The sequence below is a fragment of the Podarcis erhardii genome (assembly GCF_964252035.2).
Source record: "Podarcis erhardii genome assembly, chromosome: 7".
Taxonomy (NCBI): domain Eukaryota; kingdom Metazoa; phylum Chordata; class Lepidosauria; order Squamata; family Lacertidae; genus Podarcis; species Podarcis erhardii.
In genome coordinates, this window is record NC_138511.1 from 19,309,907 (window position 1) to 19,328,284 (window position 18,378).

An 18,378-nucleotide genomic window follows, 5' to 3' on the forward strand; every position below is an offset into this window, starting at 1 on the left:
AGCTGTACAATGCAGCAAGTTTGGACTTTGACTCTCTCATTGTTGCTGAACTACAGTTCCCATCACCCCGGACTATTGGTCATGCTTGCTGGGGGTGATGGGATTAGCAATATCAGGAGGACCAAAGGTTCCTCACACCTTTTGTGTGTGGAAGCTGGTGGCCATCTTCTCTGACTTCCATAGCCACATGGAAGCCCACTTGCTGGAGTAAGAAAGAGCTACAGATGGCAGTCTGGTTCTACATACAGCAGCATTAATGGGGTGAAATTAAGCCATCGTCCCCCTTTTCAGCAACCAGTGGAAATATTGGTTGATGTGTGTGGTGGGGGGAAGTAGGGGGAGAGTTGCCTTGCAGTGAGATTGGAGTCCATCACCTCATTTATTTATTTGCAGTATTTACAGCCTGCTCTTCACTGAATATTTTCAATCCCTGAGTGGGGAACAAAAACAGGGAAAACTATAATATACAAAAAATAAATAAAGAAAAAAAGACAGAATCCTATAAGCAGGCCCAGTAAGCCACAACATTAACAATTCTCTTATAGGATAAGAGAAAATAGCAATATTGTAAAACATAACATAGTGTAAGACGCCGGTATTTTTAGTAAGATTTGGTTTCTACAAACGGAGAGAGAGAGATACTGTTGCTGTGCTAGAGCAACATTCTCAGCCTGATTTCCATGGTTAAGCCTTTTAAATTAATTGGACACAAAAGAAGCAATCACCAGGACATGATACCTTAAAGGGGCGCTGTGATTTGCAAGAGAAATGCTTCTCTGATATCAGCCGAGAGCAGATTGTGGCAAATTTAGCGCGTCAGCACATTTTTCAGTTGCATCATCTGTCGGGGGATTTAAATGTAACTGGTTATTTTGCGCTTCTGTTGTAAACAGCAAAGGAGGTTTTCATGTGCTACCTTTCTAAGTGTGGGTGTAAAAAAATAAAATAAAACACAAAAGCACAACCTCCTGCCATGTTGGCACGGAGGATGATGTAAAGCGCCAAAGGCAGCGAGTCAGCACAGCGGAACAAACGCTGACCCCTCTGTTTTTTGAGGCTTGGGGTCTATAAATTTGAAGCCGCTATAAATGGTAGATTGTTAGGTCAAACGCTTTCCCTCCGTGCTTGTTCTGCAGAGAGGCTGGGTTCGAACATCCTGCAGAATGAAATGTTGGAGGAAACGGAACTACTTTGCTTGTTGTTGTTGTTGCACAGGTTGTCACAGGCAGGCAAACTCAGTCCAGCACTTCCTATAACTTTGAGAGGTCCCTCTCTTCCACTTACCCTGTTGGTTTTTCAAGGAGAGGAGCCCTGATGAAGCCATAATGGGCTATATGTCCCCCAAAGTGACCTCTAAATAATGTTTATTTTTTAAAAAATCACATCAAATTATTCATTTTCTAAAGCTGTCAGAGAAGTGTTTTCCCTTGATAATACACAGTAAGGAAGAAAAGTTAATAGGGGAGACAAGGCAGTATTTAAGGCAGCGCGAGTGCTGTGATTCAACAGCAGTGCAGAAAAGGCACAGGATATTATTAAGGGATACAGAATGCAGATTCCTGAAAATCCTGGCTTTCATTTTGAAAAGAAAAAGTCCCTTCCTAGGCCTTATGGCTTCAAAAAGATGCTTGAAAATGTGTGAGTGTGATGCCTTCTGTAATCTCCAGAAAGCAGAGAGGATGCTAAGTAAGACAGTGTTCCTCATTTAAATTGCAGCTGTTTATGGTAATCATTTGTTCTTTCCCTGTATTTGGTACCCTAAAAATGTCCTAGTTCAGCTCACCATAGCTAAAGTGTGTGTCTTCAAATGGCAGATGGTGGTAGATTTTGGGGGTTGCAGTTTGTTCGTGTCTTTCCGCAACAGTACATTCTGTCACCCATCTTTCCATCTTGATACGGATGAGCTGAGATAAACGGAAAGCGGAAGCACAAGTTGCAGGCCCACTAAATGCAGAGGCTGGGATGCTACAAATGAACAAAAAGCCCCAGCAGAAGGAGAGCAAGCAGTGAGCCTGTGGGATAAAGCCCTGCAGGTAGATGAGCATCAGTAGGTATTGTCCAGGGCACACAGAGATTCAGCCGGCTCTGCCGCAGGCGCTCAGAGGGAAGCCAAATACTCTGGCTTCTGATTTGATAAAAGCACAGCCAAAATGAATATTGTGTGGGTTATACGTGCTTGAAAGAAAAGGGCACTCTCCTTCCCCTTCTCCCCAGGCTGTAGTTCCAATCATATTCCAGATCCCTGAACTCCAGCTGTTCCTGTCTTGATTCGGCTGCCAGCTTCTCTTTTGTTTCAGGTAATGATGTAAGGAAATGAGATGGGCACACTGAGAGGAGGCAGGTGGGCAAGCAGTCAGAACTGGGCCTTACATCAAACAGGGGTTTTGCTTGGAGAGGGGTAACAGCACTTTTCCTTTTTCATCTTCCCCAAAATTGCCAGCAAGGGCCCATGTGTTTTGAAATCTATTGTATTCATGTTCACAGATGTTTGCATACAAACATTGTAGGTAGAGATTCGCAAATACTGAAACTGCAACCCAGGGATATTGCTAGTGGATAACTTGTGGTTGTGGGGTCCCAGGTATTTCATGCTGGACCCTGAATCACCTGCCCAGCCACCTCTTTTAATGTTTTCCTTTGTTTACAGCGGGTGTAGGGAATCTTTGGTTCTCCAGATGTTGCTGAATTACAACTCGCATGATTCCTGGCCGTGGGCTATGCTTGATAGAACTCATAGGAATTTTTGTTCAGCCATGTCTGGAGGGCCAAAAGTTCCTCATATCTGGTTTACATAACTCCTGGGCATGTTGCAGAACATGGTATCCCAGGTACCTGCCATCTTCGTTTCTTCAGCGACCTAAATTTTGGATCTATACATATAAATGAGCACACACAATTTTTGTGTCATGGGCCTTTGTGGGTCTTGAGTCTGTGTGTGTTGTGGCAGCAACATGAAAGTCTTTTTGACCAGTGTTGTACCTATCTAGCTCAGTATTGTCTACACTGAATTTCAGATGGGGTCCTCTTCCCCCAGCTGTACTCAGAGATTCTGAGGGCCTTCTGCATACAAAGCCAGATGCTCTACCATTGTCCTGTGGCCCGTCTCACTTTAGGCTCTCTTGTAAGATCCAGTGTAGCGCAATAGCCTATTCTGGACAGGGTTGCACTCCCCCTGAAGGCACTGTTATGTAGTTTAAATGTTGTACTGGTTATCACTAGAGGCCCAAGTGGCTTTGGTGGCAGGAGTACCCATGAGTTGGCAATTGCCAGGTCATACTATTGCCGGCTGCCCTTGGTTGTAGATTGTGTTCAGGGTGCTTAAGTTTAAAGTGCTTAACAGCTTGGGCACCAAATATCTGCAAATAACTACTTGTCTCCTATACAGCTGCCTACGCCTTGGGATCTGCAGATGAGTCTCTGTGCAGAGGCTCTAGGAATGGCCTGAGGGTTGCATTCTGGGGGACTCAGTTTTGCAACTGAATATAGTGGAACCTCAGTTTTCAAACATAATCTGGTCCGGAAGACCGTTCGACTTCCGAAATGTTCGAAAACCGAGGAGCACTGGGTGGTTGGCAAAATCCATTGAGAAAAAAGAAAACCACGCAGTGGAAGCCATTCGACTTCTGAGGCACGTTCAAAAATGGAAGCAATTACTTCTGGGTTTTCGGTGTTTAGCTTCCGAAACATTCAGCTTCTGAGACGCTCGAAAACTGAGGTTCCACTGTACAGGGTTGCATTCGGTTGGCCATGCCCATTTATTTCAATTCCCAAGTTGGACTAAGATTGGAGGCAACCCTGAATTTGGGAACTTTCGGCATACAGAGCACATGCCCAGCCGCTGATTCAGCTGTGGCTGGTCCATTGGGTGCTGCCTCACCAACCTCAGTCTGCTTCCAGCCAGCCCTCATCTGCCTGTCTTCTTACTTACAAGGCTGCCTGTTTCCTTCTCCGGAGTCTCTGGTGTTTCCCTCCTCCAGCAGGGAGTGGGAGACAAAAGTAGAACTAGCTGCCCTCACCTGTCCTTGCCTCTGGCTCCACCTATCACTGGGCTCCCTGTCTTGCACCCCGCACAAGCCACCACTGCACTGATCTGTAGTCCCTCCCACTTAATGTGATTATTGGTCCATCCACTCCCAGCCTATTTTCATTGACACTGGCTCTGCAGCCTATCAGGCAAAGGTTTTCCCCAGCAGGGCTAGTTGAGATCCTTTTAAACAGAGGGATTGAAGCCTTCTTCCTGCAGAGCAGGTGTTCTGCCACTGAGCTACAGTCCCTCCCAAGTGCTCTGCTTTGACTGCAGTTATCTTCATGTTTGCTTAAACCTTTGAAGTGCTGATTTATTTCTCAAGCTTCTGCAGCAAATGTTTTTTTCCTTTTCTTTTTTTGCGGTTTGAACTGCTTTTAAAGGACAGGATACCAGGTACATGTGCTTCAGCCACGCTCTAGGAGTCTTACTTGACACAATGCTGCCACTGGCTGGATGTTTTGTGGTATTGCACATGGAGTTTTATCTAAGTCATTGGTTCTCAAAATCAGCGGCCCCCCCCCAAAGGATCACTTGAAAATTGGCTGAGTGTCTTGGCAAACTACTTAATTATCTTTCTACCTGTTATACTAATTGTAACATGCTGTGTTAGAGGCTGTTTGATTCTTATTTCTTATATGCTGCATTTTACTAAATTTAAATTGAAACACAATAAAATACAATAGGAGAAATAGAGGAAGCAATAAAAATACAATCAAAAATCTACACGAATATTTAAAGTGATGGATTTGCCATTACCTCTCTTCAACCACAAATCCAGAGAAATGCATCAGACTACCTGAATGCAAGTTGCAGACCATTGTCCGCGGACAACAGTTTGGGAACCCCGATTAAGGCTTGAGCCACAAAAATGAATGTTACTTTTGTACACTGGGCAGTTTCTACACGTAGACCCTACTTAACTTCACTACGGTGCTTTATGTTTCCTTTTACATATTCTAGAGCAATAGAAAGGTGTGATTTAATTTGTTAAATCTCAGGATGCCCCAAGACACTCTTGATTTGATTTGATTTGATTTGGTTTGGTGTGGTTTGGTTTTGTAGGTGGGGAGTAGTCCTCAGTGTTAACCCAATGAAGAATCTTTAGTGTAAAACTCTCCAAGAAGATAATTGAAGCCAGTGATAGCAACAAGGCACCTTTGCACAGAACTAGAAAATGTCTGAAGTGAAATGGTTACTTGGTATTTTGATGCTGGCTTTTAAAACATTCATGCAGAAATATCTAAATTTGGAATGTTTTTCACATTCTTCCTTTGCATGACAAGGAAGTTATCTCCCGGGGCGAGAGTTCCTGGACCAAATGAAGCTTAAGTGAAGGTGCCAACTGTGTAGGCAAGGTTAGGAAGCTGCTGCTTTTTTGGTACAAGCCCCTAATGTAATGTCAGGTGTGTGTACAAAGGTTCCCTGCTTATGAGAGTAGTCTTCTCAAGTCTTGATTGTCTGAGAAGCCACTTTCCCCTTAAGTGGGGAGATGCTGTTTAGGCATCAATTCTAGCACCTTTTGACTTCTGATTTCTCTGTACTGATGGGGAAGACAACCTCATTTCCTTGCAACTTGTTTCTGCTCCTTTGTGCGTCTGCTTAGGGAGTGTGTTGGCTGGCTAAACCAAAGCCCTTGCCCATAACTTTGTTCTTTGTTGCTCCTTTTCAGAGCAAACGGGACCACCTTCTCATGAACGTCAAATGGTACTACCGCCAGTCTGAAGTTCCAGATTCTGTGTACCAGCATTTAGTTCAGGACCGACATAATGAAAATGGTAAGCTGAGCTCCAGACGTGGTTAGCATCCCTTGCTGCCAGTGATGTTTTTTTCCTGTCTGTCTGTTCATTATAGCAGCATTCTGCCATTCCTTTGGAAAGCCCAGACCAGCTTATATTGGGCTTCTCAGACTGTCTTCCACATGGGCAGTGATCATGTTGAGGCCTACTTAGCTTTAGCAATCTAGGAGAATCACTGTGCTTTCGGACCATTGTCTGAGACATAAGGAGGCAGGCAAGAGGAGAGGCCTTGGATTGAGACAGATGTCCTTATTGACTCCAAAATCTCCCTCTACCCTGCTGCCCTATTCCCTTCATGCTCTTTCTCACCAGATGAGGGCTAGAAATGTATACTTTCAGAAGAAAAGGAATTGCCAGTGTGGTGCCCTATGGTGCAATAGCACCCTTGAGGTTGTCTTCTGGTTTCCACAAAATCTCTAAGGTGTGTCTCTCTCTCTCTCTCTCTCTCTCTCTCTCTCTCTCTCTCTCTCTCTGACCTTGGTCAGCAGAAGGTGAGGGTGGCTATTTTCTTCTCCGTTAAGAAGTCAATGGAGATGAAGGCGGAAGTTGGAAAAATGACACCACTTCCTCTTTCAGCTCTATGTGCTTTTCAAGGCTCAGACTAATTCTGTTGAATCCGATTTCCACACCAGATTCCTTGGAAGAGTGAAATATGCATGCATGTGGTTTTCCCCGCCCCGCCCCCCGGTGTCTTGTGGGTGGAGGCGAGTAACCATCAGTGTCCATAGCACTTGCTCAGAAATCCAGTTGTGCCTATGGGCCTAAAAGGGTGATCAACCTCTTTTTTTGGGGGGGGATTCGTTTGCAGGTGGGGGATTCTCGACTTCTGAGCTATGCCCGCCCCCGCCCCCTCAAAATGTGTGCTTTACATCTCAATATCTTTCTGTGTCTCTAAACTTCTGCTTTGGTTGCCTTTGCTCCTGGGAGTGAGTGGCTGATGTCGATATTTTTGAGGCATCACAGTTGAACTTGTGTGATTTTCTTTCCACAGATTCTGGGCGTGAGCTGGTTATTACCGACCCAGTGATCAAGAACAGAGAGCTTTTCATTTCGGACTATGTTGACACCTATCATGCTGCTGCCCTCAGGTAAGCTGTCAAGAGTCCATTGCAGAGAAGACTTTGTAACAAGCTCTAGAAAGGCCAAGAATGTTAACCAGGAGAATGTTCTGAATCTCTTTCCATCTATTTTTTTAAAAAAATGTTTTCATTGCGGATATTGCTAGTCTCCTGATGAAATCTTCCTCCTCCCCCCCCCCCTTGCCCACATCTAATAATTTTTGTTATCTATGGTAGTTTAGACAGTGACTTAAAGATTTTGCATTGGAGTCTGACTAACAGAGCAATCCTATACAAGTAAGTCCTATTGAATTCAATTGAGCTTACTCCCCGGTAAGTGTGGTTCAGATTGCATCCAAAGTGAATGGAACTAGGATCTCAGTGAAATAAATGGGTCAAGTTAGTCACAACTTGGTTACTATTGCAGTCAGTGAGATCTGGTTACAGATAGGTAGCCGTGTTGGTCTGCCGTAGTTGAAACAAAATAAAAAAATTCCATTCAGTAGCATCTTAGAGACCAGCTAAGTTTGTTATTGGTATGAGTTTTCATGTGCATGCACACTGCTTCAGATACCTGAAGTACCAGGTATCTGAAGAAGTGTGCATGCACACGAAAGCTCATACCAATAACAATCTTAGTTGGTCTCTAAGGTGCTACTGAGTGAGATCTGAGTCACTATTAACTTGATCCATTTATTTCAGTAGATTTAGCCCTCTAATTTTTGTTCTCTCCTCCCATTGCATGTTCTTGCTTATGTCCTTTGGTTTTATTTGATTTTTTTTTTGTTTGATTGTTTTGACTGTGTACTGCTTGGGTTGCATGGTGTTGAAAAACAAATTGCTATATTTGGATAGGCCCACAGCACTGGTTCCTCTTTGCTTTTCTGCATTCTACTGAGGTGTGAAGGGAAACTAAGAGAAGCTAGCTGTGCACCTGACATGTGCATAGGTCAGTTTTATGGATATTTGCCAACTTTATGTGTCTGATCCTGCAAACCTTTTTCCCACATGCGTACATGCATCTTGATCATCTGTGTTGGGAATACTCACGTCTGACATAGTTGTTGAGAGTTACATGGAAAACTACGGCAATATCTTGGCCAGTGCCAAAAGTGCACTTCCCTTATTTGCAGTATTTTTATTTGGAATTTGATTGCCTCCCATGCCCCAAGATTGATAGATGTGTGGGCCTGATCTGTATTATTGAGTCTTGTGGAGTAAACTTGGAAAGAAGCTAACGTGAAGGAATTGCAGGGCCAGAGTTTTGTTCCTTTTCTATGAGGAATGATCTCGCATAGGAGATTTTAAAACTTGAACACCTCCTGACGTGGAGAAGAAGCCGGAGCCAAATTTATACCTGTCCATAGCAAAAGTGAAGGTTGCACTTTCTGCCATCTTTCTGAACTTCTGCCGTTTATCTTGCCTATTCTTTTTCTCTATCAGCCTCCTGCAACCAACCATCCAGCCTGAGTAAGCCCCCCAAAAGTTTGAGACTTTTTTATTTTTTAAAAAGATGGTCTGTCTGGGCAAGTAGTCCTTGGGAGTATACTTGGAAATTCCCAATCAAAGCAAGTATTGTATAGAACTGTGGGTCTAGAAAACTCACTTGTTTGGCGGTGATGATCATATTAAAGCATGATGTAGCAAAAGGTTTGTCATTTGCCCCAAGAGCCATGAGGACTTAGAACTCACTTTTTTTCAAGAGAGAGAGAGAAAGATAAAGATGAAAGTTCCTTGGGATTTCAACGATAGCCAGACAGCCACTCTGATGCTGCTGACCCATGCCTTGTGTGGTCTGTCTTTCCCTTCATCCCTGCCCTGGTCTCTCCTCCTTTCCCCCCTTTGTTGGCTTAACGAGTAAAGACCTAACCATTCATCTTTGGGGAATAAGTCAATGCTTGTGGTGAATTCAAATGAAAATGCTGTTGGCATCATGCATCTCATTTTCAGGCATGCAGGAAGAGCACATGGATATTGTCAAAACGTGAACTGAATGATCTCCCTGCTGATAATGCTCAGATGGTGTTTTAAGTAAAGCCATCTGGAGACATTTTCCCTGTTCAAAGCCACTTTGCTGAAGCTGCTTCCTTCAAGTCAAGTCAGCTGTAACCTCTGCTGTAGGGGAGGGAAACAGACCTTTTGATTTGACTTATTACAGAGCTGTTGTTTTCTAAGATAAACCTGGCAAATTCCGCTCACTCGCTGTAATCTTCTCCAGAATACCAGAGTGCTTTTTATATCTCAAGGAAGCTGACTTTTTAGTCTGAAATTGGCATGCTGAGAGGAGAGCGCAAGCTAATGTGAGCTGAGCTGGATTGATGGTGCCGGGCTTGAAAATTTAATTGTCGGCTCATATGCTCAGGAAAGGGTTTGTATGTGTGTAATTTTCCCTGAGGATCTTTCACAGCAGTCCTCTTGTGTTGTCATTGGCTCTTATTCTTGCAAAGCTACAGGGAAGATTATCAGGAGGGTGATAACAGTGGGAGGAAAATCTTTTTAATTTATTTGTGCTGAGCGTTCTGCAAAGGTGATGATCTTCAGTCAACACCTGTGACCCTCCTCTGGGACATCTAACCACATCATCTGATTTTAGCCACATGGTGACTAGGGAACTGCATTTTGGTTTGTGGTGCCCTCCTCAGTCAGGCTCACCTGGTGCCAACATGGTTGCCATATTGGTGCCAGGCCTTTCTATTTACTCAGGCATTTCAGCGTGTACAGTGGTACCTCGGGTTACAGACGCTTCAGGTTACGTGATTTCGGGTTGCGCACTGCGCCAAACCCGGAAGTACCGGAACGGGTTACTTCTGGGTTTCGGCACTCATACATGTGCAGAAGCGCCAAATCGCGATCCGCACATGCACAGACGCGGCGCTGCAGGTTGCGAATGCTGCGGGCTGCGAACTTGCCTCCCGCACGGATCACATTCGCAACCCGAGGTTCCATCGTAATATAAGTTGCCTTGATGATGCTTTAATCCATTCTGCTGCATTTAATGGCTTTGTTTTAATAGCTGCTGCTTTTGTTTTATGGGTATTTCTGTTGGGGTTTGTGTATTTACTGTTGTTTGTTCTTTATGCTGCCTTGTGAATTTTAACTGAAAGGTAGCAGAAACATTTTCTAAATGAATGAATGCTGTAAGTAGAGATTTCACCTGCCTTTCTTTATTGAGAAATTTTGGGAGCCTCATTTTAAAAAAGAAAAGAAAAGTCCTGTTGGATCTGATGAAAGGTCCATGAATTCCAGTATCTTCTTTCCCACAATGGCCAGTGAGGTGCCTCCTGGGAAGCCCTCAAGCAGGGCATCTCCTGCTATTGCTCCCCAGCATCTGGCATTCAGTGTCACACCACTCCCGAACCTGGAAGTCGCTTTTGCCATCATGGCTCCACTGAAATGAATGGAGACTTAATGTGGCCTTCCAGAGCAAAGCCCTATTGAAATGAATAGGTATTACACAGCTGCAGTACTCAGGTGGGGCTGCACTCGTTTGCCATAGTACAGTTGCATGGTCAGTCTTCAAGAAAAAAGAGTCATAATACATTATCTGTATGTGTGGTGCTTTATCAAGAAGAATGTGTCTGCCTTTGCAGCCTCTCTTATTCTGTCTCCCTGGTCCCTGCATGGCAGGGCAGGGGAGCCTCTTAGCCTGCCAGAGGTTTCATTTCAGTTCACAAGGCCATTTTTCCTAAATCATGCCTACATGTCAACCAGGTGATGTTACTTCAGTGGGCAGTCTTGCCTGGTTTGGCTAAGCTAGGGGAACTGGCATGGCCTGTCAAACACTGCAGAGAACAGGACTGCACCCCCGTTCATCACCATGATGCCAGATGATTGGCAGGTGGGTGGCTATGCTCTTCCTCAGTCTTTTTTGCCTGTTGCTGATGGAAGAAACCCCAGTTGAAGAACTTGAAGGCAGCTGGTTCTATGGGACAAAAGAATGTAGCTTAGGTTACACCATTACCCACCCATTCATCTTCCTGATATCCTGCTGAGAGGAGCTTATCATCTAAATCTAAATTTAGCCGGGGCAAGAGAAATGAGAGGCATGAATAGTAAGGGATTAATGTGAGCAAATGTGGTTAATGTACGGTGTGTGTGGGTGAGAGAGAGAGCACTTAAGAGCTTTTAAGCCAACAGCTGAAAGTGAGCTGGGATTTAGTGGTGGTGTTCTTGGAGGGGGCTCCTAAGCGAAAAGCGCAAGGAAAGAGAATGGGCAGAATCTTCTCCCTTCTTCTAAATCCTTGGGGACACTGCTTTCCCAGGCATGAGGCTGAATAAATAACAAACCTGATAAGAACAAAAGATGAGCCTGCTGGATCAGGCCAGTGGCCCATCTACTCTAGCATCCCATTCTCACAGTGGCCAACCAGAGGTCTTCAAGCAGGACCTGAGCTCAGCCGCTGATCTCCACTCTCCCTGTGGTTTTCAGCAGCTATATCCAGAAGCATCTCTGCCTTTGACTGTGGAGGTAGAACATAGTCATCATCACTAGTAGACATTGATAGCTGGAAGTAAGCTCAATGATCATTTGACAGTATCTGATATTGGTACAATAGCCGATGTTCCTGTATAGCGTTTCAGTGGCTTCAGCCACATTTTGTCTTTTTTATTTTTAGAGTTCTGTATTTGGTGTACCTAGGGTCTCCTCATTTAATGTGCAGATTCCAAGTTCTGCTCTTACTTTGTTTGTTTGTTTTTAATGCTTTTCCTCATCCTTGGACACAAATGACCATTAGGAACTGATCTTCAGTTGAACAGGCTTGAATAGCTCCTCTTGAATTTGGAAGGCTCACAGTGACCTATGTTTGAGAACTGTTTCTGTAGGGCCGGAAAGGGGAATTTGTGGCCCTCCAGTTCTTGCTGGACTACAAATCCATCCCTGACCATTGACCATGATGACTGGGATTGATGGGAATTGTAGTCTCAACAACATCTAGAGAAGGACCACATGTTCCCCACTCCTGTTGTAGAGTCCTACCATGAGGACTAGAAACCTAATAAAATATATCATGATATTCTTTTATTTTAAGCATCTGTGAGAATCAAGGCAAATGGTCTCAGTAACTCCAGACAAACCTCCCCAGTATCACACTTGCTAAGATAAAGTATTTTAAGAAGGAAAATATGTTCAATCCTGGTTTCCCACAATTGTTTTCACTTAATATGGGATTATATTCAGCTTGTTCAATACGTCAGAAGATGCATGTGGTCGTGCATTTCTTTAACTATGTTTAGTGGTAACAGCACCAGAGGAGGAAAAAGCAGGCCAGTTGCATTTATCAATACCAACAAGAGGTCTTGGTTTTTCCTTTAATTATATAAGCCGTCATCCATGTACAGAACCTGATCTAATGCCCCTTTTTCTCTCTGTCTTGCAGGGGAAAGTGTAATATCTCCCATTTCTCTGACATATTTGCTGCTAGAGAATTTAAAGCCCGGGTGGATTCCTTTTTCTACATTCTGGGCTACAATCCAGAGACAAGGTGAGTTGTTTGCCTTCCATCTACTAAGAATTCGTAGCATATGCTTTTCTGTAGGGCTATACAAGGTCTCTTACTGAGGTGGAGGATACAGGAGAGGCTGTCCTCTCCTGTTTAGTACTTTGCTACCCTCCCAGAGGCATGGTGAGTGCTCTGCTTTTTACCTTAATAGGTATAATTCTGCATATTTTTAAAATGTTGTGCTTTACTGATACAGTACTTAGCCCGTTCATTCACATGCTCTGGGTTTATTTTTCCCATTATAAAGAGACATTTGTTCACCAGGGGCTTCTAGCTAATACTGGAATCACATTTGGCCTTGGTTTATAAGGCACTTGCCTGGTGTTGACTACTCTGGTAGCAGGTTTTTTGCTATCCTGTTGTCTTTGATCCTTTAATTTGGAGATGCCTTTGGCATGCAAGCCATGTGCTCTCTTACTGACCAGTGGCCACACACCCACATTCAGGTTCCATTATTGATCTTGTGGGTCTCTCTCCCCTACCCCATTCCATTGATTTATGATCCAGCTATGGATCCAAAACTGCAGTGAGTTGTCTGGATTCCACTTCAGTCTCTTGAGCTTCTTAACTGGGTGAGCATCTGCTAATTGCTGCTCAATAGTATATTTCTGAATATTTCTAACAGAGCCTTCTCAGTCTTCAAGGCATTGATATGTGTGTGTTTGTGATCCTGCAATGTAAACTCAGAACTGATTCAGGCGTTTGTTTTGACAGTGCTGGTGTTGCCAAGTCCCACCCTGGATGGCTGCAATAATGGTTAGGATTGGGTCAGCAGGACTGTGTGGTTTATGTATTGGTGCCATCAATCTTTTAAAAGGTGCCACATTGACGATCCAGCCAGTTGAATCTGTATATTCTGTAAAAAAATAAATCCTGTATATTCTTGGGAGGCTCAACTGTTCAGATAGCCTGTGGTGGCAGTCGTGATACAGAATGAACTTTTATATCGGCCCCTCAGTGGGTGTCCTTTAGTGTACAGCTCTCCTTTGACCTCCATTCCACATTTGTAAAGTGGAAACTTGCACATTGAATTATTGAGCTGATTCCAAGTGATTGATTCTTGTGGCTGATACATTGGCTTGCATGCATGCAGAGATTGTCTTCAAGCTCCTCTTCAGGCAGAGCTTCTGAAGCTGGAGCTTCTGTAGTTGTAGAGTCTCATGTGAATGCTCATGTGAGTGCTAAGTTTGTATGTGGGTTTTCTTTGGTGTATTGCTAGAACCTCACGAGAGATAACTCAGCATGTTGCAAATCTAGCTGTCTCCTCCTCTCCCCAAAGCAGCCAGATTCTTTATGTTGTACTAAAATTCCTGCCAGGGTGCAGACAGGAAGCCTGTACTATAATAATGGACTAGATTTTTTGCTAAAAAGGAAAGTGCCCGCGCACGCACACACACCTAAAAATCCTTCCTTGCCTGAGTAGAGGTGTTATTGATGAGCTCGCTGCTCTCCCAAGAGACCCCACAACATAAAATGGAAGCAAGTTTGAGTCTTGTATATATCTTTGCTTTAACATAAAACCTGCTGAGCAGAGTTTGTTAAGGGAGGGGGAACATCAGGGCTGCTGTATTACTCACCCTCTCACTCTCGGTGATTTGTGCCTTTTGGAAGACTTGGTGGTGGTTGTGCCATTTCTGAGACGAAAATCTGTGCAACAGATGATGGCAAATGGCTCCTTTTCATAAAGCAGGAGCGCATGTCTCCTGTTGGAGGAGTCGGAGTCAGTTCTCCCCTCTCTCTCTCTCTATATATATATGTGTGTGTGTGTGTGTGTGTTGAGAGAGAGAGAGCACAATTTTAAATCTAAAACCAACTTAAAACAATAGCAACAGTACAAAAACCAACTGGGCTAAAGCATTTAGGAGGTGTGATGAAAGAGGAGTGTCCTTAGCAGATACCGAAAAGACAATAGAGATGACCTCTGTCTGATATGCAATGGAAGGGAGTTTGAAAGGATAGGTGTCACCACACAAAAGGCCCAACTCCAGTGTCATGCAGGATGGACCTCCTTATAGGAAGGTATCTGCAGTGTGATGATATTAACGAGCTGCCCATTAAGAGTCTCATGCTCTACCAACTGAGGTGTGTTGTACTAATCTAGTCTTGTTCTTACAGTAACAAGCAAGACTTTGGGCGGGGTGCAGAAAGGCATAACAAGGAGCACCTCTTTTTTCTGAGAGGCGCTACTTGTAGACCCATTGAAATTAATGTGCATAATTTAGTCATGCCCATTCCTTCCTATGGGTCTACTCTGATTAACATTGGATATCACCTGGAGCAACAGATGGTATTATTTTATTGTTTTCTACTGAATTATTACAGTATTTATTACTTTAATATTGCATGTGTTTGATTTCATTGGATGCTGCATGCCATCTTGGGGAAAATGCAGTACTTTTTAAAGCCAGCTAGCAAATTGATTGATTGATTGATCAACAAACAAATAAATGGGAGGAGGCTGGCCCTTTTCTCCCCCCCTCCCACTGTGCCTTCTGCTTCCTCAGATTTTGGCTCTGGCTTAAACTAGCACAGCTCACCTCTGGAATTTGCACTTCTAGGCTGGATCTGGGCACAACCATCCACACTCCTATCCTGGCCCTGACGTAGCCCAGACTCAGTTTGACTGTGGGGGTGTCAACAGGCTCGTCTTATGATCAGAGCAAATATTTTAGCAGCTAGCAGCTGCACCATCCAGAAACTGAGATGGCTTGGAAGAGGCTGCCTACCTAGAAAGGGAGCAAATCGGTATCACTTTTGAGATCAGCTGAGGCATGGAGCTCCAAGGATTGGAATTAGGGCCGGTGGTGTTTGTGTATGGGTGGTGTCATTAATCAGGACCCTAATTTTGAACGAAGCAGAATATTTTCATCAGTCACTTGCTGTTGCAGCCCACATTCTATCACATTTCAGTGCGACCAAGAAATTTGAATCAAGGCCCTTTGAAAGAATTGATGGGGATAGTGACTTGAACATAGAAATAATGGCCTGAGGACTCTGTGTGTGTGTGTGTGTGTGTGTGTGTGTGTGTGTGTGTGTGTGTACACACAAAAATGCTTTGGAGAAATGCACGTAATTAAATGTCAGCTTCTTCTGAGGGTTCTGCGTATTGTTATTCGTGCTGTAGAATATTGCAAAAGTGGCTTTGTCTCCAAGGGGTTGCACACGGATGCCACAGTTTTACTTTAAAATGACCCTTTTGTTTTAATTCTATTAGGCGGTCTCTTTTTTAAAAAAAATGCTGCTGTAGAAATTGGACCCAAAGCCCCCCTGTTAACCCCCCCCATCCCTCTCGGTGGTCATTCCAACTTATAGGCGCAGCAGCATAGAGGCAAACGGCAAATGGAAAAAATGCTGGCATTGGAACTGCCTGGTTTCTCCTGCGTGTTGCTAGTCTCAGATTCCCTCGCGGAGGCCCCTCTTCCCTGCACACTAGCTTGCTAGGGCGAAGCTGAAGCTGCTGTGGCGACGGCAGCCCGCCGTGCCTGTTGGCTGGGCTTTATTTACGGAAACGGCAGGGTCTGAGATTGATTGCGTCATGTGGACGAGGGAGGGGGGGTCACAGCACATGCTCAGTGCTGTCAGTCTGAGGGCGAAGTTTCTGCGTTCTGCGTGCAGGCTTAGGTCATAGCACAAGCTCAGTGGAAGCTCGCTCAGGTCTATCTGAGACTGCATGGGCCTCCATTTTGAGGAGTTAGAGTAGGGAAAGCCAGGCAGACTTTTCTGTTCTTTTTTCCTTTCCTTTTTTTGGAGTGGCAAGGTCAGGGGACACAGCTGCACCCACCAGAGCCATGGATGATCCTCTCGGCCCCTTCAGGTAGGCTGACAGCACTCTGGCCTTGCCTCCTCGGGAGTGATGCAGGGTTTTTCCTTTTTCCTTTTTGCCTGCTGTCACAGTGCTCTCGGCAATTTCCCCCTCTCTGGCGGAGTCCTTACTTGCCTGAATTATTGCATGATCTCTTGTAGACACAGCTGTCTCCGTTCATTGAAATGCATGGAAATCGGTGCTCAGGAGTGCATGCTCTTTTGGGGGGGGGGGAGAAGATCAAATGTAGAAGCCATGCAAACCTGTCTTCTTTACCCCATCTCTCTCCTCCTCCTCCTCCTCCTTCTGCAGTTGCAAATTGCACTTGTAATATCTCTCTCTCTCTCTCTCTCTCTCTCTCTCTCTCTCTCTCTTGGCTAGTTGTGGTATCAGAGCCAGCCTGTGCTGCTTTCGCCTGTGGCGCCTGCAGGGAAATATTTGGGCCTCTCAGAGGCAGTGCTGGGGAAGGGTTCAGGGCGGAGGAGGAGGAGGGGTCATAGATCCGTAGCCATTGGCTGCTTTGGAGGAGGGACGGGACTTGCTTTGACAGCCAGTCTTGCTTGTTTTGGCAGGCAGGTGACGAGAGCAAGAGACCCTCCTCCTAGCTGCCCATAAGCAACTCTGCTTCCTAAAAGAAAAAGAAAAAAACCCCAAACATGGTGGCTTTGCTGTTAAGGCTGGGTGCCTTAGAAATGTCTGCTCAGGGTGGGCAACTCAAGGAATTAAGGCCACATAACCATGAACTTGGGCAAGGCAGTGGTGGGCTACCATGGCCGTTGCGTTTTCAGTCCTTGGAGAGCTTTTTCCATGTTGACTTCTTGGATGACTTTTTGACTTGCAGATGATTCCAAAAGAATACTATGGTGGTGTATGGGTATAACAGATTTGTGGGGGCTTTGGACACTCCTGCCCCCCAGCTGAGGCTGGGCCCTAGAAAGCCCCCCCCCCAATGCACACACACACACACACACACACACACACACACGCGCGCACACACACACACTGCAGGCAAAGTTGGAAGTGGATGATGCTTGTTTTGTCATTCCTGACTGTATCATTTGGAAGAAGACATTGCAGGCTTTTAAAGAACCCAGGGGTCTCTGCAGGCCACAAACTGAAAACCACTGAAGTGGCCTGTTGAATATTGTAAAGAAAGGAATCTGTGCCACATCCCTGCATTGCCGTAGAGATTGCTGAAGCAAGTCCAGTACATGTGATGTTAAAGGGTTAAAAGGGTCTTGTCTGCTATTGAATAACTACAACTAAGGATTTATGTTCTGGTGGGTCTTTGGCAAGGGCCTCCTCTGATCTCAGTGAAGTATGCAATTTTGTTAATTTATGTGTTGGGAACAGGCCAGGAGGATTCAATGGGAAGTTGACAGTTGGCTTTGATGGCTCTTCATTTTCCTCCTGCTCTCTAGTCAGGAGCGCCTTCTTTGAAGGGACAGACCTGGCCTGTTATGGGCAGAACTGTATGTTTTCTGGGTGAGTATGGGAACTTGCCGCTGAAAAACCATACAAGTTGGTAGGTCTCTCAAGAACTTGCCATGGCAATATATGTATAGGAGCAGCACCCACTGAAAGTTGGTAAGGAAAACTAGTGGACCTTCAGCTTGTCTGAACTTGGGTCTTTGGTTGAGCAGTGTCTTGCTTGACCATCTCCAGTCAATACCTCTCTGTACTGTTGCAACTCTGCATTCCCACATACTTTGCCTCAATGCTCCTCTGTCACCACTTTATTCCACATACTGCAAATTATTTTAATACAGTTTTGAACCACAGTAGCAGAGTGAAGTGTGCAATGTACTCAAATACCTGCTTAGCATTGCTGGGGGTACAATTTTGGCTTTCCTTAGCTCAGAATATTGAATTTTGTTTAGCAGGGCACATGCAGACTATTACAGACTGTGCAGGAGATCATACTAAGAATTCCCACTTTCCGATGCCCCTGTTACCCCCAGTCCATGTTGTGTTTCGATATGGCTCCATGGCAGCATAATCCTAAGATTGTCCTTCCACTGAGCCATTCTGTCAGGTCACTCTGTACCTTCTCACTGTCATTTGCATGCTTTCAAACCCATTCCTGTTCTGTGTGGGCATTTTTTGGTATTAGTAAAGCAGAATGTTGGAGTGATTTGGTGCGTGGGCATAATCTGTAGGCACCCTTGTTGAAATTAGGTGGGAGCAGGAACCT

The 18,378-nt window shown here is 44.7% G+C and overlaps 1 protein-coding gene and 1 long non-coding RNA gene across 22 annotated transcripts in view; one reads left to right on the forward strand and one right to left on the reverse strand.

The window, feature by feature from the left end:
* The window catches only part of RERE (arginine-glutamic acid dipeptide repeats), a 344,648-nt gene that overhangs the window by 180,901 nt on the left and 145,369 nt on the right, over positions 1-18,378 (forward strand). For 19 of the 20 annotated variants that reach the window (XM_081870748.1, XM_081870742.1, XM_081870743.1 and 16 more), the window contains 3 exons: positions 5,697-5,802; positions 6,815-6,911; positions 12,260-12,364. In XM_081870748.1, coding sequence (XP_081726874.1) covers positions 5,697-5,802; positions 6,815-6,911; positions 12,260-12,364 — 308 coding nt within the window. Of the gene's footprint in view, positions 1-5,696; positions 5,803-6,814; positions 6,912-12,259; positions 12,365-16,032; positions 16,197-18,378 lie in introns of those variants that run through there. The other variant, XM_081870744.1, reaches the window with a different exon arrangement.
* On the reverse strand, positions 10,024-15,850 carry LOC309347075. 2 transcript variants are annotated; one of them, XR_014158822.1, is made up of 3 exons: positions 15,109-15,850; positions 13,960-14,085; positions 10,024-10,803 (listed from the first exon to the last, which is right to left on the reverse strand). It is a non-coding gene; the product is annotated as an uncharacterized lncRNA (long non-coding RNA). The 2 variants fall into 2 exon arrangements; XR_014158821.1 differs by lacking the exon at positions 13,960-14,085.